General features: G+C 41.6%; 7 protein-coding genes across 9 annotated transcripts in view; 2 read left to right on the forward strand and 5 right to left on the reverse strand.

The window, feature by feature from the left end:
- The window catches only part of il2rb (interleukin 2 receptor, beta), a 5,466-nt gene extending 2,981 nt beyond the window's left edge, over nucleotides 1-2,485 (reverse strand). The window contains exons 1-5 of the mRNA XM_017040301.2: nucleotides 2,266-2,485; nucleotides 1,157-1,245; nucleotides 478-628; nucleotides 298-364; nucleotides 77-167 (exon numbers count right to left, since the gene is read on the reverse strand). Coding sequence (XP_016895790.1) covers nucleotides 77-167; nucleotides 298-364; nucleotides 478-628; nucleotides 1,157-1,245; nucleotides 2,266-2,270 — 403 coding nt within the window. The 5' untranslated portion in view covers nucleotides 2,271-2,485. The remainder of the gene's footprint in view (nucleotides 1-76; nucleotides 168-297; nucleotides 365-477; nucleotides 629-1,156; nucleotides 1,246-2,265) is intronic.
- A 2,138-nt stretch (nucleotides 2,486-4,623) lies between these two features.
- On the reverse strand, nucleotides 4,624-6,902 carry cimip4 (ciliary microtubule inner protein 4). The gene is made up of 4 exons (XM_008330202.3): nucleotides 6,428-6,902; nucleotides 6,242-6,341; nucleotides 6,040-6,150; nucleotides 4,624-5,935 (listed from the first exon to the last, which is right to left on the reverse strand). Exons 1-4 carry the CDS (start codon nucleotides 6,458-6,460, stop codon nucleotides 5,853-5,855), a joined length of 327 nt encoding a protein of 108 aa, XP_008328424.1. The 5' UTR covers nucleotides 6,461-6,902; the 3' UTR covers nucleotides 4,624-5,852.
- Nucleotides 6,903-7,038: 136 nt separating this feature from the next.
- Nucleotides 7,039-10,145, reverse strand: LOC103393291 (SUMO-conjugating enzyme UBC9-like). 2 transcript variants are annotated; one of them, XM_017040190.2, is made up of 7 exons: nucleotides 10,087-10,145; nucleotides 9,530-9,615; nucleotides 9,358-9,441; nucleotides 8,989-9,061; nucleotides 8,777-8,886; nucleotides 8,537-8,616; nucleotides 7,039-8,170 (listed from the first exon to the last, which is right to left on the reverse strand). In XM_017040190.2, the coding sequence occupies exons 2-7, from the start codon at nucleotides 9,593-9,595 to the stop codon at nucleotides 8,107-8,109; spliced, it is 477 nt and encodes a 158-aa protein (XP_016895679.1). In that variant the 5' UTR covers nucleotides 9,596-9,615; nucleotides 10,087-10,145; the 3' UTR covers nucleotides 7,039-8,106.
- Nucleotides 10,146-10,292: 147 nt separating this feature from the next.
- LOC112486238 (3-mercaptopyruvate sulfurtransferase-like) lies at nucleotides 10,293-12,734 on the reverse strand. The gene is made up of 2 exons (XM_008330196.3): nucleotides 11,924-12,734; nucleotides 10,293-10,951 (listed from the first exon to the last, which is right to left on the reverse strand). Exons 1-2 carry the CDS (start codon nucleotides 12,513-12,515, stop codon nucleotides 10,653-10,655), a joined length of 891 nt encoding a protein of 296 aa, XP_008328418.1. The 5' UTR covers nucleotides 12,516-12,734; the 3' UTR covers nucleotides 10,293-10,652.
- A 131-nt stretch (nucleotides 12,735-12,865) lies between these two features.
- Nucleotides 12,866-15,050, reverse strand: LOC103393290 (3-mercaptopyruvate sulfurtransferase-like). Its single transcript, XM_008330197.3, has 2 exons — nucleotides 14,379-15,050; nucleotides 12,866-13,469 (listed from the first exon to the last, which is right to left on the reverse strand). Exons 1-2 carry the CDS (start codon nucleotides 14,965-14,967, stop codon nucleotides 13,171-13,173), a joined length of 888 nt encoding a protein of 295 aa, XP_008328419.1. The 5' UTR covers nucleotides 14,968-15,050; the 3' UTR covers nucleotides 12,866-13,170.
- Nucleotides 15,051-15,832: 782 nt separating this feature from the next.
- Nucleotides 15,833-22,901, forward strand: LOC103393313 (uncharacterized). Of its 2 annotated transcripts, XM_008330231.2 has the most exons (4): nucleotides 15,833-16,149; nucleotides 17,385-17,848; nucleotides 17,942-18,337; nucleotides 18,503-22,901. In XM_008330231.2, the coding sequence occupies exons 2-4, from the start codon at nucleotides 17,402-17,404 to the stop codon at nucleotides 22,406-22,408; spliced, it is 4,749 nt and encodes a 1,582-aa protein (XP_008328453.2). In that variant the 5' UTR covers nucleotides 15,833-16,149; nucleotides 17,385-17,401; the 3' UTR covers nucleotides 22,409-22,901. The 2 variants fall into 2 exon arrangements, with proteins under 2 accessions (XP_008328453.2, XP_024920056.1); XM_025064288.1 differs by having other exon boundaries at nucleotides 17,385-18,337.
- Nucleotides 22,902-23,463: 562 nt separating this feature from the next.
- The window catches only part of mief1 (mitochondrial elongation factor 1), a 5,040-nt gene continuing 2,929 nt past the window's right edge, over nucleotides 23,464-25,574 (forward strand). The window contains exons 1-5 of the mRNA XM_008330230.2: nucleotides 23,464-23,562; nucleotides 24,468-24,782; nucleotides 24,960-25,113; nucleotides 25,208-25,388; nucleotides 25,473-25,573. Coding sequence (XP_008328452.1) covers nucleotides 24,967-25,113; nucleotides 25,208-25,388; nucleotides 25,473-25,573 — 429 coding nt within the window. The 5' untranslated portion in view covers nucleotides 23,464-23,562; nucleotides 24,468-24,782; nucleotides 24,960-24,966. The remainder of the gene's footprint in view (nucleotides 23,563-24,467; nucleotides 24,783-24,959; nucleotides 25,114-25,207; nucleotides 25,389-25,472; nucleotide 25,574) is intronic.

Raw genomic sequence — 25,574 nt, forward strand, 5'->3', positions numbered from 1 at the left:
CACACACACACACACACACATATTATTGATTCATATTTTAAAGCAAGAATCTTAGAAAGGATTAAGTGAGACTCACTGTGCTCTTGAACTTTATAATCCGTAATATTTTCTACAAACTTTCCATCACACTCCAAGCTGATGTTGCTGAGGTCAAAGTAGTGGAAAGTCTAAAAGGAAACAGTTAAACCGTCACTTTTTTATTCTCGTCAGTCAAGAAGTCACTGTCCTGACACCAAGGCTCAAGAAACAGACTTTTCATTTGTGTATTTGTTACAAACAGGGCAAATTATTACTTACTCTATTTTCAAAGACAACACTGCAGCCTGACAGAGAAACTCCTTGTTGTTGCAGTTTGCAGCTTACCCTAAATAATAAACAACAACTTTCTTATCTTTCTTTCGTCTGCAGATTCTGCAGCTTGAGAATCTTAAAAACACATTTTCCCAGTTTGTGCAGTTGAGGTTTGGAATATCTTACATTATAATCTTGAGTTGTCTTTTGCCGTTTTCCCTGATCCAGTTTTCCACACTTACGTGGATCCAACAGTCCGCACCAGGGCCGCCGGCTGCTGCGCTGCTGTTCCACGTGCAGCTGACGTTGTTGACAAAGTCGTTCACACAAAAAAGTCCTTCAGCCACAGAGACATAACAAAGAGACGGGAGAGTGAGGGACATGAAGAGCGGAGGGAGCGATTGCACAGGCCTAAATTCCTCTCTAGTTGATGGACGACATCTTGTCCAGCAAATCCATATTGACATGTACAAGTTCTGGTGTCTGCAACCCATGGCTCCCGGGCCACATGTGGTACCTTAGCCTCTTTGCTTTGGCTCTCTGAGACGTTCTTACATCGTGACCGACACGTAGAGTCGACAAAATCAGGATTAAAACCAAATTCCACACCACGCTACATTTTCAGCTTGTTTGCTAACAGCAAAACGACAGAACTACTGCACTACAGGTCCCTGCAGCTGATCAGGAGAGTGTGGCTTACAGAATATTCAATGATATTCCATGATATTGCGTTGGAGAAGGTATGGTCTGGAGCAGGAGTTTATTAGGAATTTTCAAACTCTTTGTTTAAAGCATTGACATCCAACTTACAGACGTGTAATTTCTGTACAAATGTTTACATGAAGAAGAGACTCTGGTTTCCTACCTTTGTGGGAGTTTGAGTTTGCAGTAGAAAGCAGAGCAGCAAGGACGCACGAGAGCCACAGCATCTCTGTGGCCGTGACCACGCTACGACTGTGAACACAGAGAAGTGAAGCCTTATTTAAGCGCGTGTGTTTTTGACTTTTTTTTTGACACATTTTAATGCACAAACAGATTGACGTGTACTGTAGCCCAACTATCGTTCCACCTGTCGCTCTAATACACAGCAGATACACATGCCGTTATTTGCTGACACTGCAGATTTTTTTTTTTTTTTTTTGACTTTCTCAGAAGCACCTTGAGCTTCAAATAACATCTCACACATCCAGCATTCATTTATGGAGGTCTCAGTTTCAGGTGATCCATCTGGCACCAATCAGAGCAACAGAATTCAAACATATCAAATTAAGACATTTATTATGTTTTAATCATCCATAATTGTAGTTCATTACGATGAACATTCGTCAGAATCCATTGTGATTAATCGGCTACCCGGTGATTAATCGTATAAATATTGTTATCATTTGACAGTCCTATTTCATACGACATTTGGGTCTGAAATCCGACGATGACGTTACGCAGTTAAATAGCTAACGCTGAGAAATTGTTTGTGAACCTGAAACTGTCGACTGAACAGGGGATCTACACCCGTGAAGCAGTTAGTCATCCTGAGACGGCAGCAGTTATGAGCGAAACTCTCCACGGTGTGTCTCTGCAGCAGCAGCAGCTTCCTGGAGGCCCAGGTGATGATTCGAATCACTTTAATTCAGTTTAATGAGTAGAAACTAAGGTGGAGTCGCACCGAGGAAGAGCGAGTGTCAGAGCGTCAGAGCTGGTCTCCCAGGTTGAGTCAACAATCGCTGTGATGGCACTTTATTTATTTGATTTGAAATCATTATTTGAAAAATTTAAATTCTTTTTATAAACAACGCGTCTGCTGTCAAGACCGTCACACAACAACAACAACAACAACAACAACAACAACAACAACGACAACAACAACAACAACAACAGCAGCCAAGATGCACCACTCGAGGCGACGTGACCACCGTGGTGTCAATCTGAACGACTTTAATGTTTCAGGTTAAAGTCAGGTAAAAACGGATACGTCACCTCATCAGGATTAGTCGGTCAGAGCAGAGGACGACGCTGGAGGGACAACGTTTTCATCTTCTCCGTCCGTCTCTCTCCCCGTTGTCTCCCTCACCCTAACTTTTTTGCTTGCACACTGTCCCTCTCTGTCCAATCTAAACTCTCTCTCTCTCACCTATACACCACTCTCTCCATTGTCACTCTGCTCTCTTCTTTTAAGTGCCCCTCACATTTTCTAACCACAGTTGGTGTCTGAGGCTTACAGGAAGTCATAGAGAGACAGAGAGAGACAGAGAGAGAGAGAGAGAGAGAGAGAGCGGGGGGGGGGGGGGGGGGACAGGCCAGGCTGTTCAACAGTAGCACCTTCTCTGAGCCTGCTGTGACATTTATGGTTATAATTGCAGTGAATTTTAGAAAACACCACAGAATTATCCCCGCCACATCCTGTTTCAATCACAACCTGAAGTGGGTTTTTCTGAAGAGAAACCTGCACGTTGTCCTCTGAAGTGGTTCACGACAACGAAACTCTGCTTTGGCTGAATATTTAACTGATTAAAGACTCGGAAGCTTCCAGATTTAGAAAAACTACATGCAAATAAAACGTGGAGGAAAAAAAACCCCACCATTGTTTACACCGCAATACAGTGTGTATGTGTGTGTGTGTGTGTGGGGATGTGCTACCACACTGCCCCCTGCATGTATTTTCCTCAAGGACTCACTGAGTCCACTGATGTTTACTGAGTAATGAAATCAAAAACCCTGACAAAAGCTCCAGTTCAAGATAACGGAAAAATATCAGCAAGTGGTCGCAGGTGATATTCTCTTCTCTGTCACCTCATCATTTCATTCATTTTTGATGAGAATTTAAATTAAATTAAATTAAATTTAAGTTAGATTTTTCCACGTGTCGAACATGAAACGGAACAAAAATTCTAACCCATCAGGGTTTTACCTCTGCAGGTTCAGTACTGGGTATAGAATTAGAAAAATAAAAATAAGGCTCACAGACCATGGGCGGGACCACCTGTCCTGCCTCCCTCTAGAGGGCAGTCAGGCTGCTACACCTGTTCATCTGGAGCATACGTCCACCTGGACGTCCAAGAGAGAATTCAATTCAAAATTATATATTTGTTTTAATTTATTCATTCGATTTGTTCATAAAACGGCTGAAAGACGGACGGAAAACACTCCGAGGCTAAAAACGTCATAAGTCATATGTACATGACAGAGGCGCAAACAGGTGACAGATCGTCCATAACATCAGGAAGATCTGACTAAAGCCTCATCACATCAAAGTGATTGAGTCACGTCTAAAGGTCAATACAAAGATACCATTTTACAACAGACCACAAAATATTGTTTGTTCCTGTGTATAGTTGTGATAGAGTAGAGTTGCTCTGGAGTCAGTCAACAACCCCCCCCCCCCCCCACACCACACCCCCCTCCCCCAACATACACTCACCCACCACCACTAGTTCCTGCTGTTAGTAAGATGTCAGCGTGCATGCAGAAGGGATGTGGGAGGACAGAGAGCACGGTCGTGTCACTTGTCGAAAGGTCAAAGTCCACCACCTCTGAGGCGAGAAGCTGCCAAGACCGTGGAGATGTTTTTGCTCAGAAACATCAAGAACAACAAGTCTCCATTAACAAAACCGCAACCGCACAGGAGACGGTGGAGGGGCGGGTCAGCGGTGCAGAGGTGAGAACAATAAAAAAAGAAACATTCGAATTGTGCAACAGGGGAATTTTGTTCAGGTGGAAAAAGTAACAAAAACCACATTTGACACCACATTTGCCCCCAGATGGCAACCAGTAAATGAGCATCAGTGACATGTAAATGAAGTCACTGTCAGAATCTGCTGAAACAAACCCAAAATGTTGCACAATGGCCCCAAAGGGTGAGACGGGGGCAGATGATCCCCGAAACGGAGCAGCCAGAAGAAGAAAGACAAAAAAGTGCTGAAGTTTTAAACGGAGACAGATTTCTGACGCAAACACAGAAAAAAAAAAAAACTGAGTACGATAACGTTCAACAGACGGAGCTGGGACTGATCACCGCTTCAACACGAGTCTCTGTCAAAGAAAAACGCTAAAACACACTTAAACAAGTCCAATCTAATTATTCCTGAAATATTTCAGAAACAAAAACCCACTGTCTGAAAAATCCCAACATGTCTTTCTTTTTTACTTTTATTCTGACAACTATTAGCTTTGTATACCGTGTAAATGTAGCATTGCTTTGGTACTTTTAGCTTTTAGCCACCTCTTGGCTAACAGTACTCACGTTTCCAACTCTTGTTTTGCCAAACATATTATTCTCCTTATTTGTTTTTTTCTGTGATCCATTTCTGGGACCAGCCTCTAGCTTTTTAAAATATTTTTTTTTTTTTGCTGTGATCCATTTCTGGGACTAGCTTCTAGCTTTTTAAAAAATATATATATATCATTTTCAGGCTCAATATTTTAAGCAAATAACTTGTTTACTTTTAGCCATCTGTTAGCCTTTGCTGGTTAGCATTATGATACTCCTGTTTGCTATTGTATTGTTTCTGTTGAAAATGTAACATATTTCTGTTTTGAGTCATTTTAAACCTTTCTTTATATACATTTCAACCTGAATTTTAACATTTCGCCCTTTAAAAACTTCTGCTACCTTTTTTTTGTGTCTGTGCCAGGTCTCAGTGACTTGGTTTCTTCTGGAAAGGCCTAATAATTCCATCTCTGCAGTAAATGGTTATCTTTCTGTGTGGAGTTAACACATGTACAGAGACTTTAACGTCAGTTTCAGCCCTGAGTTTTGACGTGTTGCCCACGTCTGCTGAAGTTTCTGAAGCTCCACCGTAGACGCAGAGGAAACAGAGCTCTGGTGCGAGCAGCCGTGTCAGCGGCCCTCTCTGAGGCCTCACATACTGTAGAACAACATCTGAGGTCAGTGATGGAAAACTGATCTACATATTCACCCTGCTAACGTAGCCACCTACAAAGAGGCGCAGCTGAAACTCCGCAGACAAGAAGCTCAGCCCATAAACCAGTCCAAAGACATTCTCAAAAGAAAGTGTCGTTTCCTTCTCATTTCCTTTAGTGGCTGATGGCAGTTTCGTAGATTTGATTACAGTCAGGGTTTAACTGTTCTGCTGGGACGTTTACCCCCGACTTCAGACAAGCTCCTCAACGTGTAGTGACAAAAACAGTCGAACTTTATGAAGGCCTGATCAGAGGACGTGATAAAAAATGAGTTTCAGTGGTTTCTGCTGAAACCACCTTCATTCTCTTCAGGTTTTTACGCATCACATGTACGCGCGCACGCACACACACACACACAGTAACAAGCCACAACCTCAATTTTAGTTGGAAGTAGAAACTTTTTTTTTATTAGTCTTAATTTAACTTTAAAACGAACCGCAGATCTCCGAGATCACTCAGCAGAGAAAAGACACTTGTTTTGTTTTGGTTTGGTTTGTTCTGTGTTTTTTGTTTTAGTTTCTGTGCCCCAGCTTGTTTGTTTTTGGGCAGTTACCGTACCTTGTTTTTCACATCTCCGCACTAACCAGAAGTGTGACTTTCACAGGTGTTGTGTGAGTTGCGGCCGCACAATAGGAAGCAGGACTTTATTTTGCAGTGTCTCGTTTTTCCATTCTCATCAGCGCCTTGCTGAGCTTCTGGTTCATGATGTTCCTCTCCGTCCACTGGGCTGCAGATGAGCCGTAGTCAGATATTACAGAAACAACGACAACATATATTTAAAGAACAAAAACAATAGTATATTTGATTGGAAAGGTAAAAATAACCACATACTCATTTCATTGGTTTTGTAGCCGTACCACAGCTGGGGGTCTGTGGGCCAGGCAGGCAGTGGGTGTCTGATGAAAGAGTCATGACTGAGAGACCTCCCTGTTGAAGCTGCACCTACACATGGTTGATTATATGAACCATAAAAAACATAAAAAACTGTAGTCTGAGCTGCAGCTAAACATTTAGAAAGAAAAAAAAAACAAACCTGGAAAAATGTTAGTGCGGAGACAGAGGCCTAAACTGATCTCTGATCCAGGATCAGTGTAGTGAGGCAGTGACAGCGGCGGCACCACGGGCCTTTGTACCTAGGCCAAAGCAGTAGTTCAGAGGAAATTGTATAAACAAAGGTATAAATAAAGTCAAGAGTAAAAATTATTTCTGGTTTTCTCACCCGCTCTGTCTCTGTGTGGCCCACTGAGATCATACTGAGATAATAAACCACAGGAGATGAGAGGTGGAACACACGGTGTCGAAGGTGTTAAATTTCTACAGAACACAGGAGGGAACTGCATCAGGTTTCACCGCTGGCTGGAAAAAGAAAAAGAAAAGGTGCAAACAAAAGGGTTGAAACTGGGATTAGAAAAATGTGTTAATGGTCAAAACAGGAATAAAAACCACGGATAAAAATATTTTTCAGAAAGAACTAAAATACCATTTTCAGACAGATAATAAATGAAGATCAATTTTGACAAAATTAAGAAAGTAATCACAAAAATGTCTTTGCTTAAAAGTCTGTCTCGTTTTAAAAAGATAAGAAAAAGAAAAAGGACATGTTTATAAGACACGGTGCATTAAAGGACAAATACAGGACAACATTGTTGTTTGTTTGCGGTCTAGATTTTAAAAAAAGGTCTGGATCTCTGACTGTTGAGCATCTTTGAGCTTTTACTCTGCAAAATGATAATTGAAAACAAACAAACAAACAAACAAACACCGGTGCATGCTCCAGAAAAATGCGTAAACTCGTTTGGCCTTTTCTCAAGAAAACTTTCAACCCAAACATTTTTTACAGTTATTTTTATTCAACATTGTCACAATCATATGCCATTTTTGTGTTCTCTCTTACAATAACACACACAAAATGTCAACTGGCTAAAACAATATAAAACGTAACTTTCACAATTCTCCAATATTTATAGTATGTACATGCACTCGTACATTTAGAGGCAAAAACAACAACATCTCAGACTTTTGCTTTCTCTCAAGTGCACTTTCTTCTGCCTTGGTCTGCACGTGTAGATTTACAGAGATTTACACAATCTTTGCGAGTATGGTGGAATAAAACGTCTATGAAAAGAGCGAAATACACAGAGTCGTAGTTGATCAATCTGCTACTGTGATCTAGTCTGCTCAGAAGCTGATGATAAACTGGTGCTGACAAACAGTTCTACCCCGAGTCTGATTCACAGAATCTTAACACTTACATCACTTTAGTTTCACCGTCATAAAAAGTTCAGAAATGGAAGCAGAGCGCTGAAGTCATTGCTCTCACTCTAACTTCTCTGAGGTGGACAAAGTCCCACTTCCTGTCAACACTAATTCTGCACTTTAGCTTGAAACCGACATGCATGAGAGGATTGTCACACGTGTCCACGGTGTTCTCTGATGCGGCAGGAATGAATAAAAGACACCGATGGCACAAAGAATCGACCGACCCCCATCAAACCTTTGACTATTTTGTCTCTTTTTATTCTTTACGTTCATGAAATGTTATCTACAGCTAATGTAGCATCTGACTCGATAAAAATACAAATGTACAAACACTTCTCTGCTGCGGCTGACTCTATGTTTCCTACAGGATTAATGAGGGCGAGAGAGTGTTCCGCTCATGACAATGACGGAGATGTGGAATTAACCAGGGGTTGGAGTGACCTCTAAAGAACTCATCGGCTGAAGATGCAAAAATATATAATGGTGCGGCGGGTGAATAATTGTGACTGAGACAGAGGGAAGGGAAGAAAACGTGTAGTTTGTTCAACAGTAGAATAATACTCAGGTGGGGCTTCTTGTTGGAGTGGTCCTTTAGGTTCTAAATGATCAGATCAGTCCAGTCCAAGTCTGCTCTCTCATCTATGTGGGAGCAAACTTCTTGGCCTGTGCTCTGACTCGTTTCTCATAGTCCATCCTGTTCTGACTGTGAGACACAAAAAAAAACAGAGAAAGATGCTTCATTGGCTGCAATAATGAAGGAGAAAAAAAACAAAACTTTTTTACAAAGCAAATAAAAATCCACCATTTATTCTGAAGCAGAAAACACAGTATTAATGTGTTTATGGCAGAAAATGCTGCAGTTTCAGCAAACAATTTTTATTTTTCACATCTTTATACAAACACCTTTATGTTCATACTTCATACCATTTTTCTCCACAGTCAAAACAGATGAAAACAGATAAAATAACTGATGACCAGCATTTACAGCAACATTTTCTAATTTCACAAATTAAAACTAAAATCTGTCATTTAGTGGAAACTATCAGCAGAGTTCACACAGTGAACGTACCAGTAAATTGTGTAAGCCTCGGCCTGTGCAGGGTCCTGAATGTTCGGCTCATTCAGCAGCTCCTGGATGCCCAGCAGGATCTGAAATCAACAATTCCCATGCTGTTAAATCACAGTCAGGGTGGAACTGAAACCACTCAGATCCACTGATGCTTGATGTGATTTGTCCACATCAATTTAGGAACACGGATTAAAATTCTACAAACTATGAAAAAGCCATGACATAAAGACAGTTTTAAACCTGTTTGATGGTGATGGCTGGTCTCCAGTCCTTGTCCTCCTCCAGTATGGACAGACACACTGTGCCTGACGGGTAGACATTTGGGTGGAATATTGGTGGCTCGAACTTGCCTGAGAGGAAATTGATAAGAAGTCAAGAAGCCAATGATGGCCATCAAGTGACCAAGAACACTGTATCATAATTGTGTGCTGAGCTAATTTCCTCATACTGACATTTAGGAGGTGAGGAGGGGTAATCATCTTTGAAGAGCATTCTGAGTTTGTAAAGCCCTCCCTCCCATAAGGTCTAAAGAATAAAGAGAAAAAAAAAATTGTAATATAATGTAATAGTCTATAGTAATCACATGTCACAGGAGAAAAATGTGTTTTGGCAAATGTACAGAAGAAGTTGAAAGCAGCCATTTTTTGTTTGTAAATCATTTATTATACATTTATTTAGATAAGCAAAGCAGTATATCTAGCATTCTGGAAAATCAACATTCATTTAAAATATGGTAAAAAATAGTTTCCAATAAAAGACAAATAAGAATATAGAGATTTTTTTTTTAAATGTGTATTCTTATGATTTAATAGATAACTTACTCCTTTCTTCCCTGGAATGGCACATTCCCAGTTCATCAGATTCATGGTCCCATCCGGGTTTTTGGTTGGTACAGCAACAAAACCCTGTGTGTTTAGTAAGAACCAGAAAAAACGTCACACGTTTTTAGATGACATTTGTAGGAATTAAGACACTGAATAATCTGATGCTTACAAATGGGTGATCTTTCCTCCAAGCTTTGCGCTCCTGTGACAGTCTGCTAAGAGCAATGCCAGACATTATGGTTCATCAACGCCTGCCTGTGTTAAAACGTTTGGAAAGAAACGTATTTTCTTGACATTTGGCAATATGATGTGATCAGGAATGGTAAAAAGACATCGACAGAATTGTTCATTATCAGTCAACGAGAGAAAAAACAATTTGTTTTGCTTTCCCTAAACAGTACAACAAGCTCCACGCAACGTATCCACTCCTAAAAATATACACACATTGCAGTCAACGTTCAACTAACTACCATTTGCTTAACTTGCCTTTTATGTTTTAGCGTTAAACGTCTGAAAAATGTAATGAAAATTAGCTTATTTTGCTTCGCTAGCGCTAACGCTATGCTCGGTTAAAAAAAAGAGAGAAGAAAAACAGTCTCCGTCGTTGGGAATACAATACAAATGAACCCGTCGTTGCGAAATTGACCAAAACGATTCACGCTATATTTTATTCTACATTAATCAAAAAAGGAGAAAAAATAAATTGGGTATTACAGCAAATCTAACCATAGACTCATTAACGGCTTTAACAGATAACCGATCATCAAAAGGACCCCAATTTGTTTATTTCGGTAGGACCTCCAGGCACCACAGTGGACAGCTAAGTAACTTACGTCACCACCGTCGGCCATCTTTGTCGTGGCATTTGCCTTTAAATTCCTTAAGTCGAAATAACCGAAATCCCATAAACCAAAAATCAAGACAAAATCAAGTTCAACTTTCACCATTGTCTTTATTCTTAGCTTCAAGTCTTTGAATTAAACATTGAATTCAGCTAAAAAAAGACATTAGGGTTCCATTTATTGCGATATGTATACACAGTATTCATGTTCGTACAAATCACAGATCTTAAAAAGGATTTAGTTGTAATAATTCATTTATTAATATTAGCAGGAGCAGTTACAAGATGTATTCACGTCATAATAACTATATTTAAGATCTTACAAAAACTTACTGGTGACTTACTGCTGTGTTTTTATAATTAGCACAAAGTTCCTGATCTGTCTCTCCTAAAGGCAGTTGGCAAATACCTGTCTATTGTTAAATCCACATTAGATCTTCGTAACAGTTTGTTAACCCTTCCTTTTCTCTCTCTCTGAGATGATGTGCTCAGGACTTGCCCTCATAAACCACTCCGACCAGGAGCCGTCATAAATACACACCCCAGGATAGCCGAGCAAGTATGCAGCAAGGGCAACATGACATGCAGTAACACCTGTGGTACACGTGGCCCACAGAGGGCGCTGAAGGTCAACACCAGCATCTTTGAACAATTTAGACAGGGTTTCCTTGTCCAGCTCCTTTCCAGAGGCGTCCAAAAACGACGTAAAAGGCACGTTGATTGTACCAGGGAAATGTCCCGGTAGTAAGTCTGCGGGAAGAATAGAGAACATCCAGATTAGATCCGGGCTGAAAATGGGAATAGATACATGTCTATGAAGATTCTCAGTCATCCAGGTCATGGTCAAGATTGAAAATTCTGTTAGGCAACTGGACGTGAATTTTCTAAAAGAAGACGTTTCACCTCTCATCCAAGAGGCTTCTTCAGTTCTAACTGGTGGTGGAGAGTACAGCAGATACAGTATATACTCTGGCCCCAAGGCCCCACTCAACACGATGGACCTGAAGATCCACCGTGTTGAGTGGGGCCTTGGGGTCAACTGGGAAAGTGGAAGCAGTCGTTAAGAATCTGATGGGTCGTTGTGGTCCTCATCAGAACGGTTCCAGTCACCTGCCTCTCTGTTGTGTGAAACTGACGTGAATCTTCTGAGTGTTGTTCCTAAAAGTGCTTTGTATGTGGGTGATAGGTTGTGTCTGAGTCCACCTCCTCTGTTGAGTGATGGGTTTTCCAGGTTGACAAAAATGGCTTCTTTTACCCCTTTCTCAAACCATCTGTCTTCCCTGGCCAAAATGTGGACATTGTTGTCCACAAAGGAGTGTGTTTTGTGCTTGAGGTGTATGTGAACAGCTGAGTCCTGTCCTGAGGAGATGGCCCTCCTGTGTTGGGCCATGCGCCTGTTTAGTGGTTGATTTCCCTTCCGACTGCTTACACTTTCACAGTTGACCCCAAGGCCCCACTCAACACGGTGGACCTTAAGAAGCTTTGTTCTTTCACACCCAGAGTATAAATCTGCTGTACTCCCCACCACCAGTTAGAACTGAAGAAGCCTCTTGGATGAGAAACTTTGTCCAATTGCCTAACAGAACTCTTCAACAAAAATACACTTAGTGTTTCTACTAGATGCTATAAAACATTCAACCAAATTTATATCGTAAAAAAAAGAAAGCAGTAAACTATCCCTTTAATAAGAGTGCTACACTTTTAGGGGGTATGGTCATTTACCTTCCCTGATCTCGGGCTCAGTGCCCCGAAACATCCCATTAAACCTGGTGTCCACCACTTGGGCCTTCTTGGTCCTGATGTTCTCCAGCACATCTTCATAACTTTTCACCCAGGACGGATTCATTGTAGCCTTGAATTCTCTACGCTCCGGTGTTTGGATCTCAGACGTCACTGGACGGCACTCGGCCAACCAGTTCTTCAGGCCTCCGTTCAACACTGACACCGTACTGTGTCCAAACAGCCGGAACATCCACCACACCCGTGGCGCAATGTATGAGCCGAAGTCGCTGGTGTCGTAGACAACGACATGGGTGTCATTCCCGATTCCCAGATCTCCCACATACTGGGAGAAGTGGCTGGGAGTTGGCAACATGTGCTCGTAAACGGATGTTTTGTCGGAGCACTCGTCCAAGTCAAAGTAATGCGAGCCTGGAATGTGTTCCCGTGCAAACTCCGCCTTTGCATTGCGCTTCCAGGCCGGTAAATACCACGAAGTGTCCAGGACGCGGAGGTTGGGGCCGACGAGGTTGCACTTGACCGCGTTTGAGAGCCACTGAGTGGAAACCAGAGCACGGACCTGAGCCGCCGCCATGACTTGATTTCCTTACAGGACATAGGAAACGCAGTGATAGCATATTTAACTGTTAATGTCCAGCCCACATGTGCGTTTGTTTTTAAACATTTATCAACATGGTAATTATAGTGTGACCTTTTAGGAAAAAAATACTTTGCACATTTATACATATTCGAAGTTATTCTCTATAGTAGTGTCTATAATTGTTTAAACTGTAAGTTCACTCAAAAGAAAAGGACCAATAATCTTTCTTTTTTATTTGTAGATAGTTGCCATGTTTACCTTCACCTCTTTCTGTCAGTCAAATATTTACTGTCATCAATGATTACTGGCTGTACTAAAAAAAAAATAACAAAGTGACCAAAGTCTGCAGGAATCAATTTATTGTGAAAGAAATGACAGAATACAATATAAATGCTTTACAATGTACAATTTTTCAATAATCAGTGAATTGTTTTATTAAAATTATGGCTCAACATATCTTCTGTCAATATGTTTATAGTACAGCACATGTTAAAGTTCATATAGTTACATTAGTAAATATTTGCAAAGTTAATATTTTCCTTACTAACTTGACGCTACTCAATTTTGCGCCAGTAAGTAAATACCTTTCCCTTTCATGAGTACCATCAAATTCTGATTATTTATACCAGTCAACCCTTCTCCCTCTTGCTCACACCTTCGTTCTCACCCCCTCTGAAATTATGTCTTCTGGTCTTGCCCTCTTAAACCACTCGGACCATGAGCCGTCGTAAACACTGACTCCAGGATAGCCCAGTAGATATGCAGCCAGGACCACGTGGCACGCTGTGACACCAGAACCACACGTGACCCACAGTGGTTTCTCCAGGTCCACTGCTGCCTCTTTGAACAGCTTAGACAATTCCCCCGTCGGTAGCTCCTTTCCAGAGGCGTCCATGAATGTAGTGAAAGGCATGTTGATGGCACCGCTGAAGTGACCCGGCAGTGTGTCTGAGAAAATGAGTAGAAAACGTTAGGGCAGCATAACAAACAGGACTTCTCTGAGCTGGTCAGAAACACGACAGACAACTTTGATCGTATTGTCCATGAATGATCTGAAGGTAGGCCTTAAACGATGAACCAATCAGGAAATCCATGCCAAAGATAATTAATAAGTAAAAACTCTCATAGGACTTTAAATGTAAAAATAATGCAGACCCTAAAAAAATGGACTTTAAATGTAAAAATAATGCAGACAATAATAATAAAAAAAGAACTTTTACCTCTATATGTAGTTTCTGGTGGAAATACGATAAATACACAATGAAAAATAAAACCCAGCAGGTGGCAGTAATGTATCTCAAAGCATAAAAAAAGTCCAACCCGGAGGCTAACAAATTAGCTTAGCATAGAAGATATTTGATAAACATTAGCGTCCTATAGAGCTGTTAAATATTTAATTAAAAATATTTAATAAAAATTAAATATTTATATACACTTAAGTAATTTTGGTACATACGTTATAGTTAAACAAAAAACCCCACATTGGCTAGTTTACAAATAGACACTAACGCTATAAATGGATTTATAAAAGACGTTAAAAGATTTTAAAAAAAGAAGAAGAAAACTAAATGAAGGGGAGACCGTAGATGCTGCAGTCGATTTGGTTCCTGTGAATGGTCCCGTTCTGTTAATTGTGAAATTATACCCGAAACATTTTTACGCATATTATATATTTGTTTTTATTTTGCAGAATATGTATGTTTCTTTAAAAAAACACTGACTCTGGGCTTGATGTATAAACATTTAACAGTTAAAAATTATTAGTTAGATTTTTTTTAAAAAATAGTTAAAATTTACAATTACAGTAACTTATACTAATTCTGTATCTGGTTTAGAAAACATAACAACAACTCCCACCGTCTCTGGGCTCAGGCTCAACCCCCCTGAACCTGCCCGCTGACCGGGCGTCCACCACCTGGACCTTCTTGGTCCTGATGTTCTCCAGCACATCTTCATAACTTTTCACCCAGGATGGATTCATTGTAGCCTTGAATTCTCTACGCTCCGGTGTTTGGATCTCAGACGTCAGCGTATGACCGTCAACCACCCAGTTCTTCAGACCTCCGTCCAGCACCGACACCAAGTTGTGTCCGAACAGCCGGAACATCCACCACACCCGTGGCGCACTGTACGAGCCGAAGTCGCTGGTGTCGTACACAACGACATGGGGGTCATTCCCGATTCCCAGATCTCCCACATACTGGGAGAAGTGGCTGGGAGTTGGCAACATATGGTCATAGGCAGAGTTCCTATCAGAACACTCGTCTATGTCGAAAAACAACGAGCCCGGGACGTGTTTCTGCGCAAACTCCGCCTTTGCATTGCGGTTCAACTTCGGTAAGTACCACGAAGTGTCCAGGATGCGAAGTTTGGGGCCGACCAGATTACTTCTGACCGCATCTGCAAGCCACTGACCGGAAACCAGAGCACGGACCTGAGCCGCCATGTCCACGACCGAAGGGGAAATAATATCTCCGGATGCTAGGGGGCACCAGTGAGCTTTGATACGTTCCACACAACTGAGAAGATACTAGTGAAAGTGTAGAAGTAGATGGAACAGTTCAAAGTACACTATGTGTCACGTGGCTGTGTCGTTTATACAGTTTTATTTAAAAAAAGTTTTAAAAGGCATTTTTAAACCTTTAACATCTTATCCAAAGTTAAAAAAATAAATAAAAAACGTATAAAAATGTTAGGTCCACCATATCTGGTTTGAAATTTTTTGTTATAGTTTAATAGCAGGTTAAACATTATGGGTCATGCAAATAAATAAATACAACTCTCACTGTTGTAAGAACTATTGTTATTATTACTTTTTTACTAAAAAATGAGGCAGAAATGCAAATAGTGCTGCACACCTCAAAAGAGACCATTTTAATTATTTATTGTCAATTTAGTTGTATTAAATGACTAAGTTAATCAGTGAATAATTGCTTTGTGTTCAGCCCTGGAGTCAGAGACAGCCAAATGAAAGACTGCAGTCCTCTCACAGACATGTCCAACTACAAGTCACCTACAATGGAACTTTATTGCCATCAATGTAAATGAACAAAAGATTGTTCATGATACTAAACCAAAATACTAAACCAAACAATGACATGTTGTTTGGCTTGTAGACTTGTAGTTGGATATGTCTCACAGACATATCCAACTACAAGTCACCTACAATGGAACTTTATTTCCATCAATAAATGAACAAAAGATTATTAAAAATGATCTAATGGCCACAGTCACACCAGCAGGTTTTGAACAATGCTTTTCTTATGAGCTCTCTCACTGAGCCCATATCTCAATGATACTAAACCAAACAATGACATGTTGTTGTTAAAAATGATCTAACAGTCGCCACAGTCGCAGTGCCAGGACACCGGACCACACATTTGTCTGAGAGGATAATAAACAAATAGTAAGAGAGAGAGATGAGAGGGAGGGGCAAAGAGAGAGAGGTAAAGATAAATGGTGGGAGGGAAGGAAGGAGGAAGGTCTGAAATGGAATTGCTTAATTGGAGTCATCACCGCTGCGTTAGGGATAGTCTGATTTTTGTAGTCAGACCAAGTTTTTCAACCAGCGACTGGACATCTCCTCTAGTGACGGGCGAGACTGTGGAAAACAAGAAGTTCTTCTAAGGTGAGCTGTCTGTTGCTCTTCGAACTTAACTTACCTTAGTTTAAATTCCATTTTTAGTTGTGTGGAATTAATCAGTCATTTAATCAAGTCCTCCAGTGTGACTTCCTGTGTGGTCCTCAAACACACTCGGAGTTCAGTTAATAACGTTTTGTACACAAACAAAAAATAAAAACTGGTTAAAATCTTGTAATTATACACGGAATTTACTAAAAAATGTGTGTAAAAACTGTTCTCTTTTCCATTTTTCAAACTTATGTTTGTATTCATTAAGGTTCATATTTGTAAAAAAAATTCATTTATTAAATTAAATTTTAGTCTTTTAAATGATTCTAACACATATCTGTGTGGTTTAGGGTTAAAGAGAGTTAAACAAGGAGAGGAAACATGTCGAAACTGTTTTTTTAACCTGATTTGATCAAAATGACTTAAATGCTTTACTGCTGAAATTTAGTTTTTAGCATTTTTATTCTNNNGAACTTTAGTTTTTAGCCTTTTCTTTCTTTCTTTTTTTAGTTTGTTCATTCGTTCCTTCTTTTGTCCTTTTCTCTTTTAAAAATGCGATTAATTAAACGTGTATTACTGTATGTGACAGTAACTGTAATGGTATCACAAAGGCTTCAGAGATCATGAAATCACAACTTAAACCTTTGGGTGAATATCTTGAATTAGACGTTTTTTTTTTTTTGTTGTTTGTTTTTTTTGTCAACAGTCTCACAGTGAAACAGGAATGACAACCAGGACTGTAGTGTTGTGTGGTAACTGCTTTCACGTGTGAGCGGTCGGCCTTACTTATCCACTATTAGACAGAAGGATGCCCACACATTCACCACATAAATACACAAAGAGACCAATGTTGGTCTCAGCTGCTCCTCTGCCAACATAATTCAGATAATTGACTAACTGCTTCCACTAATGTGAGCAAGGTTGGACATCATGTGAAGCAAATGCAAACTGAGTCGACTAATGTTGTACGGTATATGGATTATAATATTTAGCTCTGCCCACTTCTGGCCTTGATGTGCAATAACATCAGCCTTGTAGTTGGTCCTCAGTGTTGATTCAAATTGATCGAGGCTGTTCGAAAAAGTCAAACAATAGTCGTGACCGTGTTGATTCAAATTGATCGAGGCTGTTAGTCGTGACTGCACCAAATGAGACAAGATGGCAAACTACAGGTACAGGTAATGAAGCTGAATGAAGCCAAACATAACCAGTGGATTTCCTTTGTTTTTCAGGCCATCACTACAGCGGCATGATGAACCTTCTCAACTACCCTGTTCCAGACTTGGATGTTACATTTCAAGAAGTAAGCCGTGTCCTCCAGCTCACCTTGGGTCCTGACTATTACCCAGAGTTCAAAACTGTGCTGGCCCAGCAGAGAGAGCTCCTCACGGAGGCACAGCAGAGTTTAACCACCAGATTCAACGGCCAAGAAAACTGGGTGACGGAGCAGTTCAAGAAAAGTCTGCTTTCCTGTGACGACCCGCTGCCGTCTTCTACAGCTCTTCCCATAGTTCTTCCTCCATCCAAAGGGAAGAAATGCGGTCAGTTAGAACGGGCAGCCGCTCTACTTTGGGCAGCTGCGAAGCTTTACAGTGAGCCTGTTTTAGTGGAGGGAGATGCGCCCATGGAGCGCACACAGCAGTCTGAAGTATTTGCTGCTAGTCGTCTCCCGGGCAGAACTCAAGATCAAATCAAGGTAAGATACAAGCACAATGAGGATGGAGGGAATTCTGAACTCTTTGAATCAGGAATTTTAAGAATATACGATCCATGTTTTTGTACTTTTCAGGTCTACCCAGACAGCCTGCACGCCATTGTCAGCAGTGTTGGAGGAATATTTCCTGTTGATATACTGCGGCGTCCAGACAACGGTGGTCCAGTTACTGCTGTTCCATTGGTTGACATCTACAACCAACTGGTGCAGGTGATGAATAAATCCAGCGCAGGAGACGATTCCTCTGTTATTTGTAGCCTCTCAGCTCTGCAGCGCAAAACTTGGGCTGCCATTCGAGAGGAAATCCTGGTGCAGGGAGGGAAAGCGGTGGAATCTCTGGGAGTGATGGAAAGCGCCGTGCTAACACTGTGCCTGGAAGATCAGGATGCTCCTCCTGATGTGGGTGATGTCCTCAATTCAGTCAGGCTGGGAGGTGAAGGAGGAGGTCCATGCCTGAGATATTACGACAAGGTACTGGCACACACACAAACACACACACAAAGCTATGGTGTTTACATCAATGTAATGATCACATTTGTGTTCATATATATATATAGTACACTGTCAGTTGTACTATTTATTATACTGCATTAATTTGAACTCCCAAACTAAATCTTTGTTTCCTTCTGCCACCAGGTTATGAACGTGGTGGTGTTCAAAGACAGCACAGCTGGAATGGTTTTTGAGCACAGTGTGTTGGATGGAATGGTCGCTGTGCTTATTACAGGGCAGGTGTACAATCTGTCCGAAACTGCTGACCTCAAACTTGACCAGCCTGAAGCTGAAAACATGAACGGCTCTGTCGCATTAAACAACGTTAATTCTGTCTGTCCAACTTCTCTAGCATTTCCGTTGCAAGGCATTAATGTTCCAAAACCGAAGGCTAATTTAAAAGCAACCCCTCCAGTTCTCATATTTGAGTTGTCGTCCTATCCAGATGTTTTTTCTGCCATCAGAGCACACAGAGGTTTGTACGACGCCTGGATCAACTTTGCTTTGCAACTTTCCCTTCGGCAAATTCTCGGGGAATCGGCTGCCAGACACATGCTCGTCACACCTACTCATATGCGCCACTACAAGCATGGTCGATGTGACCCCACATACTCAATTACCATGAATTCTCAAAGGTTGGTGGGAGCCTTGGCATCTGGCATAGGCCCAGATCAAACTATGAAATACACAACTGATATTCTGCGCTTGTTCCACGAAGCATTTCTGGAGCATAAGAGTCTGATCAAAAGCACGAAGAGTGGCCAAGGTGTTGGTCCTCATCTGGCTGCCCTGCGTCACATTTTACCATCTGATAATCCGCTGAAGAAATTTCTGGCGCCCTTCGGGTGTCCATCAGTTTACCTGACAGGTTCAGATCTGATGGAGGGAATCGAGTGTGGAGTCGGCAATCTTTACGCCAAAGACCAACTTGCTGTGGCCTATTTGGGAAGAAGAGACAAGGTTCAGATTGTGCTGAATGGGAAAGGGAGCTTTGGTCTAGTACTGAAGAAGCTTCAGGAACATATGGAGATAAATATGAAGCTTGTGATGCTCCTTGCTGTGAGATATGCCATTGCAAATCAGATGGGAGGTCTGGAGTGTCTCTTACAGGACGGTGAAACAAAGAGAGTGAATGGTGAGACACATCTGTGTCCAGAGAGGCCTAAGATAGAAAAATACACCGGTGATTCCAACTCAGGCATGAGCCAAGACTATACTATAGTCATTCATGGTGGGGCTGGAGAATATATGATGTTAAACAGCAGTGTCATTGGTGTTCTTGAGTTCTCTCTACAGACAGCCTTAACCTTAGGATCCCAAATCCTTTCGCGAGGCGGCAGGAGCTTGGATGCAGTTCAAAGGTCAGTTGAAGCTCTAGAGGACTGCTTCCTGTTCAATGCAGGCAAAGGCTCAGTGTTCAACAAAGACGGCAAAAATGAAATGGAGGCAACAATTGTAGATGGCACTGCTGGTCGATCAGGGTCTGTAGCGTGCGTGCAAGGAGTGAAAAACCCAATCAGAGCAGCCAGATGTGTCATGGAGAAAAGCTCACATTCACTCATTGTAGGAGATGGAGCTGAAGAGTTTCTACAAGAGTGTGAAGAAAAGCATAAACCAGTGGGTGCTGACTACTTCTACACTGATATACGTCACAGAGAGTTAACTGCCAGACTCAGTGGTGCAAATGCCTCGAAAAACAACCACCCACAGACAGTCGGAGCTGTGGCCTTGGATCAGTGGCAAGGGTTGGCTGCTGCAACGTCCACTGGTGGATTGGTTGGTAAGCTTAAAGGACGAGTGGGAGATACAGCAGTAGTTGGTGCAGGAATATATGCTGATGACAAGTTGGCCATCACCTGCTCTGGAGATGGAGATGTTTTCCTGAGGCATACTGTTGCCCAGAAAATAGCCAGTCTGTACCACCATAAAGGCTATAGTCTAAGGCGGGCATGTAGGGAGGTGATAGCTGAAAATCTGGATGGGCTCTGTGCTGGTATCATTGCTGTTGACTCCAAAGGTGATGCGGTCATTGAAACAAATGCTGGAGTTATGTTTGTGGCCTCAGTGATAGGAGGTGTTCCACACATCGAGGTCCTCAGACCCCTGAAAGACTTCACCAATGTGATCTGGGAAACCGATGAGCTTGTTGCCTACCTGAATCCTGACCCCTGGACTCCTGGGTCCACCATTCTGACAAGGAAAGCACTTAGTGGGCCAAGCAGCATCTTTCACATGCCAAAACCTGATTTTGTAGCTATGCTACAAGGAGCTAAAACGGTGTCAAACTTACTTTGTGAGCGTTTGGGTGTCCGACGATGTGCCTTGGTTTTCAATCCCTCCTCTGATCATCCTGCACAAATCAGACTGCTCCCTCTTCATGGCCTAGAGGCAAAGTGGCAGCCACATCTCGCTGGTGATGAAGAATTCCATGCTTACGATCCTGGCTTTTGTAACTCAAAAAGTGGCCTCCAGTGGGATGAACAAGCACTGACTGAGGTTCAAGCCAAGATAAGAAACAAACTGCCCACACCAAATGCACCTCCCAGCTTTGAGTTTTTCGGAGACCCAAGCAGCGATAACCTGTTCAGCCGTATTGTTCGTGGTGAACAGAAACAGTGGAGGGTCTGGGAAGACAGTGAACACGTAGCCTTCCTTACACCATTTCCAAACACTCCTGGATTTACTGTTGTAGTTCCACGTAGACCTCTGCCCAGTAACCTCTTCAAACTGGACAATGCTGACTACGAAGCAATGATTTTCGCAATTCATAAAGTTGCCCGATTGCTGGAAGAGGGAATGAGAGCTAAAGGTGTGGCACTGATCTTTGAGGGGTTTGAGATTGACTACGCACATGCCAAGTTGATTCCTCTGGTTCCAGCACCTCAGGGCAACAAGCCGACTGAGCTGCAGCCAGAATTCTTTGAGAGCTACCCTGGATATGTGTCATCATTAAATGGCCCAGCTGCTGATCAAGATTCCCTCCAAACAATCCACTCAAAAATCACCAAATGTAGGCCTTCCCATTCATGGAATAATCCTCACTCCCACTCCACACTGGCTATCCAGAGTCAATGGTATCGCAACCTATTCCAAATTCAAAACACTCTTTTCCACAGCACTGTGGAATATTTCCACAGTGTCTGTCAGTACGCCTACGCTCTGACCCCTCTGACCACTGACACAATCTCTTCACCAATGGGCCTCGGATCTGACTCAGAACCAGTTTCCATTAACCTGATGGGCCAGGACATCTACCTGGCTGACTCAATGCAATTTGTTCTGGAGTACTTCCTTCGTTTCCAAGACAATCTGCCTGGGACCTATTATATATCTCCCAGCTTTAGAGGGGAGGATCCAGATGCCACACACTTAAACCAGTTCTATCATGTGGAATGTGAACTAATAGGTGACATGGACAAAGCCATCGCAACAACAGAGGGGTATCTGATTCATCTTACCAAGTCCATGTTAAAGAATCACTCACATGTCATCATTAACAGTGCCGGAACCCTGACACATGTCACAGACATACTGAAGAAGCTCAATCAAAAACATGGACTACCACGGGTGCCCCTTGACCAGGCCATTCCCATGATGCCTTCTGTTGATTGTGTCGAGTGGGTCCAAGACGGGCAGCCCCAGTTTGGCAGAAAGCTAACACGAAAAGGGGAGCGTGTTCTGATAGAGAAATATGGTGGTGCTGTTTGGCTGACTGAGATGGATCATCTTGGTGTCCCCTTCTACCAGGCATATGTGGACGGCACAGGCCAGTGCAAAGCTAAAGCAGCTGACCTTCTGTTAGGACTGGGCGAGACTGTCGGTCTGGGTGAACGCCATTCCACCCCTGAAATGGTACAGGAAGCTCTGAGGCACCACACAGTGCCCGAGAAGTCCTACAAATGGTACATTAACATGAGGCAAGTGAAACCTCTCCTCACCAGTGGATGGGGAATGGGAACAGAGCGTTACCTGTGTTGGCTTCTCCAGCATGATGACATAAGAGATATTCCTATCATACCCAGGATGAAAGGAATGAAATTTATGCCTTGACTGTTGTTTCTTTCAGGTCATTACTGTAGATGTAATATACTGTTTTACTGAAAGTTCAAACTTTTACGTAATCTTTGTTAAGGTTTGTTTTTAATAAAACAAATTAATCATTACATGTGACTTTATCTAATACCACAATAAAAACAAAATTATTTATAATCGTACCAGACCTAAGGATCCTGAAAAAGGAAATATTGGAAATATAAAACTATGATTTGTGTGAGTGCATGGTGAATGTGGTATAATCACGGAAAAGTTTTCTGATTAATAAAATATTAGGTTGGAAAAAAAGTTATACACAGAATATTTGATGTTTGCAATTTTCTTATGTTAAATGAATGCCTTTTTTCTTGTTGGTAAATGTGTGTATTCCATATTGTGAGTGAAAACAAAATGCCTAAATTTTAAACATTGATGATGTACATGCAAAACTCTTGTAAGAAGTAAGAAATGAAATACTTGCTCAAACAATTTTCATGTTGAATCATTCATTATAAAAAGGCAGATATTTGTGTTTTTCACAATTTGTCAAATAAATACCTTAAACCTAATCATTGGGTCCTGATTTATTGAAATTTCAAGTTATGCTTATCAAACAAGGGGCATTCATTTTTACTCAACGCTGTCAAGAGACCAAAAAATGGTACATATTTGTTTGGACTCAACGCTGTCAAGAGACCAAAAAATTGTACATATTTGTTTGGAAGTAATACTTTGTTAAGAGTAAGTGTGTTAAGTTCTTCTGAGAACTGGTCATTTATTACAAAAATGAGTGAAAGGACACGTTTTATAGAATTCTATAACAGATGTCATGCTACATTGACATGCTACCTTTAAGAAAAACTAAATTTAAGGTAGTTACATTGTAAAACATAAAAATGACATAATTGGACAAAATTATTTGTAACTTTTAGCTAAGAACATTCAGAATAATCAGTCGTTCAAACTAACATTTTACAATGATAGTAACATAATTTTTTATTTTTTTTTATTTTGTCATTTTGTTTTTTGTCGGCAAAAAAAACAACAACCCGGAAACAGAACGGGACGGAATTGTATTTCCTTTTCCGTATTGCCAGTAGAACGTGACCCCCGGCTTTGACAGGTCCCTGCTTCTATTTGAGGACTAAATTCAGAAGTCTCATTTCAGTAAGGTGCGTGTATGTGCTTTTTAGTTTTAATATAGCATGTGTTTGTTCTCACTCTTCTCTCCGCTTGTTCATAAACGTGTGTTTATCAGATGTACCACATGAAGGTAAGGTCAGCGCTGGCTAATCTTGCAGCTAGCTCTCGGACGCGTTCTGCTATCAAGTGTTGAAATGCGTGACTTTCCATTTGCACTGTGGTGTTCTGTTTAGCTCGCTGTTCTGTCTTCCACCAGGCTGCCGTAGTCTCGACCAGGTCATAGAAATCGTGGGTTTAGAGCGACGGCTATTCGGCATCTGTAACCCGACCTTCCTTTATTTATGAAAACGCTAATTGTGGATGTAGTAAATTGTGTATGCTGCATACAGAACTTTAAAAATGTCTCCCATTTTTTACTCCTATTGAACATCTAACTTTACTAACATTTCAGTTGTTATTGCAGCTGCTGTGTCGCCATTGTTTGCAGAAACCATATTTAAATACAATGTCAAACAGATCAATTAATCTGTTAAATTCATCATGAATATAAATGTGTTTTTTTTTTACTAGTGTGTGTCATTGTAAACTGTCCCCCCTATAAGCTAAAGATTGAGATGGCATCAAAACCCCCACCTTAGCTGACATGTCTTAACCAATACAATCATCCGTCATTGATTTTTAAATCAGAAGATTACAATCTAAATGTATTATCTGACTTTGTGCTTTAATTTAGTCCAGATTTTTAAAATACTGTCTTCACCCAATCACTGTATAAGGCAAACAAACTTGCTGAAAACTATAGCAGTATTTGTATTTGTATAGCTATGATAGTAAGCAGACAGTATAAAAGCATTTTTGATTTGTTGTTTTTAGAAATGTCCAATGTCATCTTTCAAGGTGAAAAAAAAGCCATCCTCTGTTTGTCTGTCCCCAGTTGCCAGGGTGTCCCCCCTCTTTATGTGTCATCCCTAATGGGCGGCTGGTCTCGCAGTGCTGTGCTGGGGCTGTACAAGGCGCTGCTCCGTGCAGGGCGTAACCTTCAGTACACTGACCGTAATTACTATCGCCGGGCTGTGGCTCGTGAGTTTCGCCGCTGCCAAGCCCTGACGATACCTGAAGACAAAGAAGAAGCACTGAAGAGGGGCCAGTTTTTTCTGAGCAGCAGGCTGGGTGGGCTTATGTAGGGGGAGGGAAGGGTCGCAGGTCATCCTCAGGTGGGCTAAAGACTGTCTGGAGGACCACCTCCTAGGTGAGTTATCAGTTACACAGTACCGTATGTTTGAATGTTGGTAGCAGTGTTGAAGTTACACAGTACCGTATGTTTGAATGTTAGTAGCAATTAACCTGCACAGTTAATTGTCAGCATGAAAACTTTGACCATCTTTAATTTTCCTTCATCCATTTGTTTTATAATAAACTTTTCCAGCGACAGGATGGCCGGGGTAAATGGGGACCGTAAAGGGAAGAAGGACGACACAGGAATTGGCACTGCCATTGATTTTATGCTTTCTAATGCGAAGCTAGTGTTGGGCGTGGGAGGAGCAGCAATGCTTGGAATTGCTACACTAGCTGTCAAAAGAGTAAGTTCTATAGTTCTGCAACCTACAAATTGTGTTTGCTGTCTGTGGTAATTGAGCTGCTATGAAAACACTCTGCCTAATTTCTTGTTGTCAGATGTATGATCGTGCTATGAGTGCGCCCACTAGCCCCACCAAGATGGAACAGTCAGGACAGAAAAGCTGGGAAGAGCCTGCCTGGATGGGTTCATCACCACGGGTGCTGAGCCATGACATGAAATCCAATGTCAGCAGGTCACTGCAGTCTCTGCCCACGTCGTCACATGCTTTTGAACCAGGTGAGAAAAGTACAAGTCTCTTTGAAAAGTTGCGGTACTAAGGTTGATCGTCTTCTAACCTTCATCCCTCTCTGATCTCCTCAGACTACCTGAGGAGGACTGTGGGTCGATCTGCTCTGGGAGCCAAAGGGTCAACTCAGTCCGAACTGCTCCGTGCCCGGATGCGTTTGACCTTGCAGGAACACC

Source organism: Cynoglossus semilaevis, chromosome 17 (assembly GCF_000523025.1).
Source record: "Cynoglossus semilaevis isolate Cse_v1.0 chromosome 17, Cse_v1.0, whole genome shotgun sequence".
Taxonomy (NCBI): Eukaryota; Metazoa; Chordata; class Actinopteri; order Pleuronectiformes; family Cynoglossidae; genus Cynoglossus; species Cynoglossus semilaevis.

Bases quoted from the DNA above. Each gene is read 5' to 3' on its own strand.
- cimip4 (XM_008330202.3), bottom strand. From the start codon at position 6,460: ATGATCTCAGTGGGCCACACAGAGACAGAGCGG. The intron at 6,342-6,427 runs GTGAGAAAACCA...GCTTTGGCCTAG, and splicing joins GCCACACAGAGACAGAGCGG to GTACAAAGGCCCGTGGTGCC. The intron at 6,151-6,241 runs GTTTGTTTTTTT...AACCATGTGTAG, and splicing joins CCGCACTAACATTTTTCCAG to GTGCAGCTTCAACAGGGAGG.
- LOC103393291 (XM_017040190.2), bottom strand. From the start codon at position 9,595: ATGTCTGGCATTGCTCTTAGCAGACTGTCACAGGAGCGCAAAGCTTGG. The intron at 8,887-8,988 runs GTCAGTATGAGG...ATTTCCTCTCAG, and splicing joins CCCCTCCTCACCTCCTAAAT to GCAAGTTCGAGCCACCAATA. The intron at 8,617-8,776 runs GTTTAAAACTGT...TGTTGATTTCAG, and splicing joins CAGCCATCACCATCAAACAG to ATCCTGCTGGGCATCCAGGA.
- LOC112486238 (XM_008330196.3), bottom strand. From the start codon at position 12,515: ATGGCGGCGGCTCAGGTCCGTGCTCTGGTTTCCACTCAGTGGCTCTCA. The intron at 10,952-11,923 runs GTAAATGACCAT...TTCTTCCCGCAG, and splicing joins TGAGCCCGAGATCAGGGAAG to ACTTACTACCGGGACATTTC.
- LOC103393290 (XM_008330197.3), bottom strand. From the start codon at position 14,967: ATGGCGGCTCAGGTCCGTGCTCTGGTTTCCGGTCAGTGGCTTGCAGAT. The intron at 13,470-14,378 runs GTGGGAGTTGTT...TCATTTTCTCAG, and splicing joins TGAGCCTGAGCCCAGAGACG to ACACACTGCCGGGTCACTTC.
- LOC103393313 (XM_025064288.1), top strand. From the start codon at position 17,402: ATGATGAACCTTCTCAACTACCCTGTTCCAGACTTGGATGTTACATTT. The intron at 18,338-18,502 runs GTACTGGCACAC...TTCTGCCACCAG, and splicing joins GCCTGAGATATTACGACAAG to GTTATGAACGTGGTGGTGTT.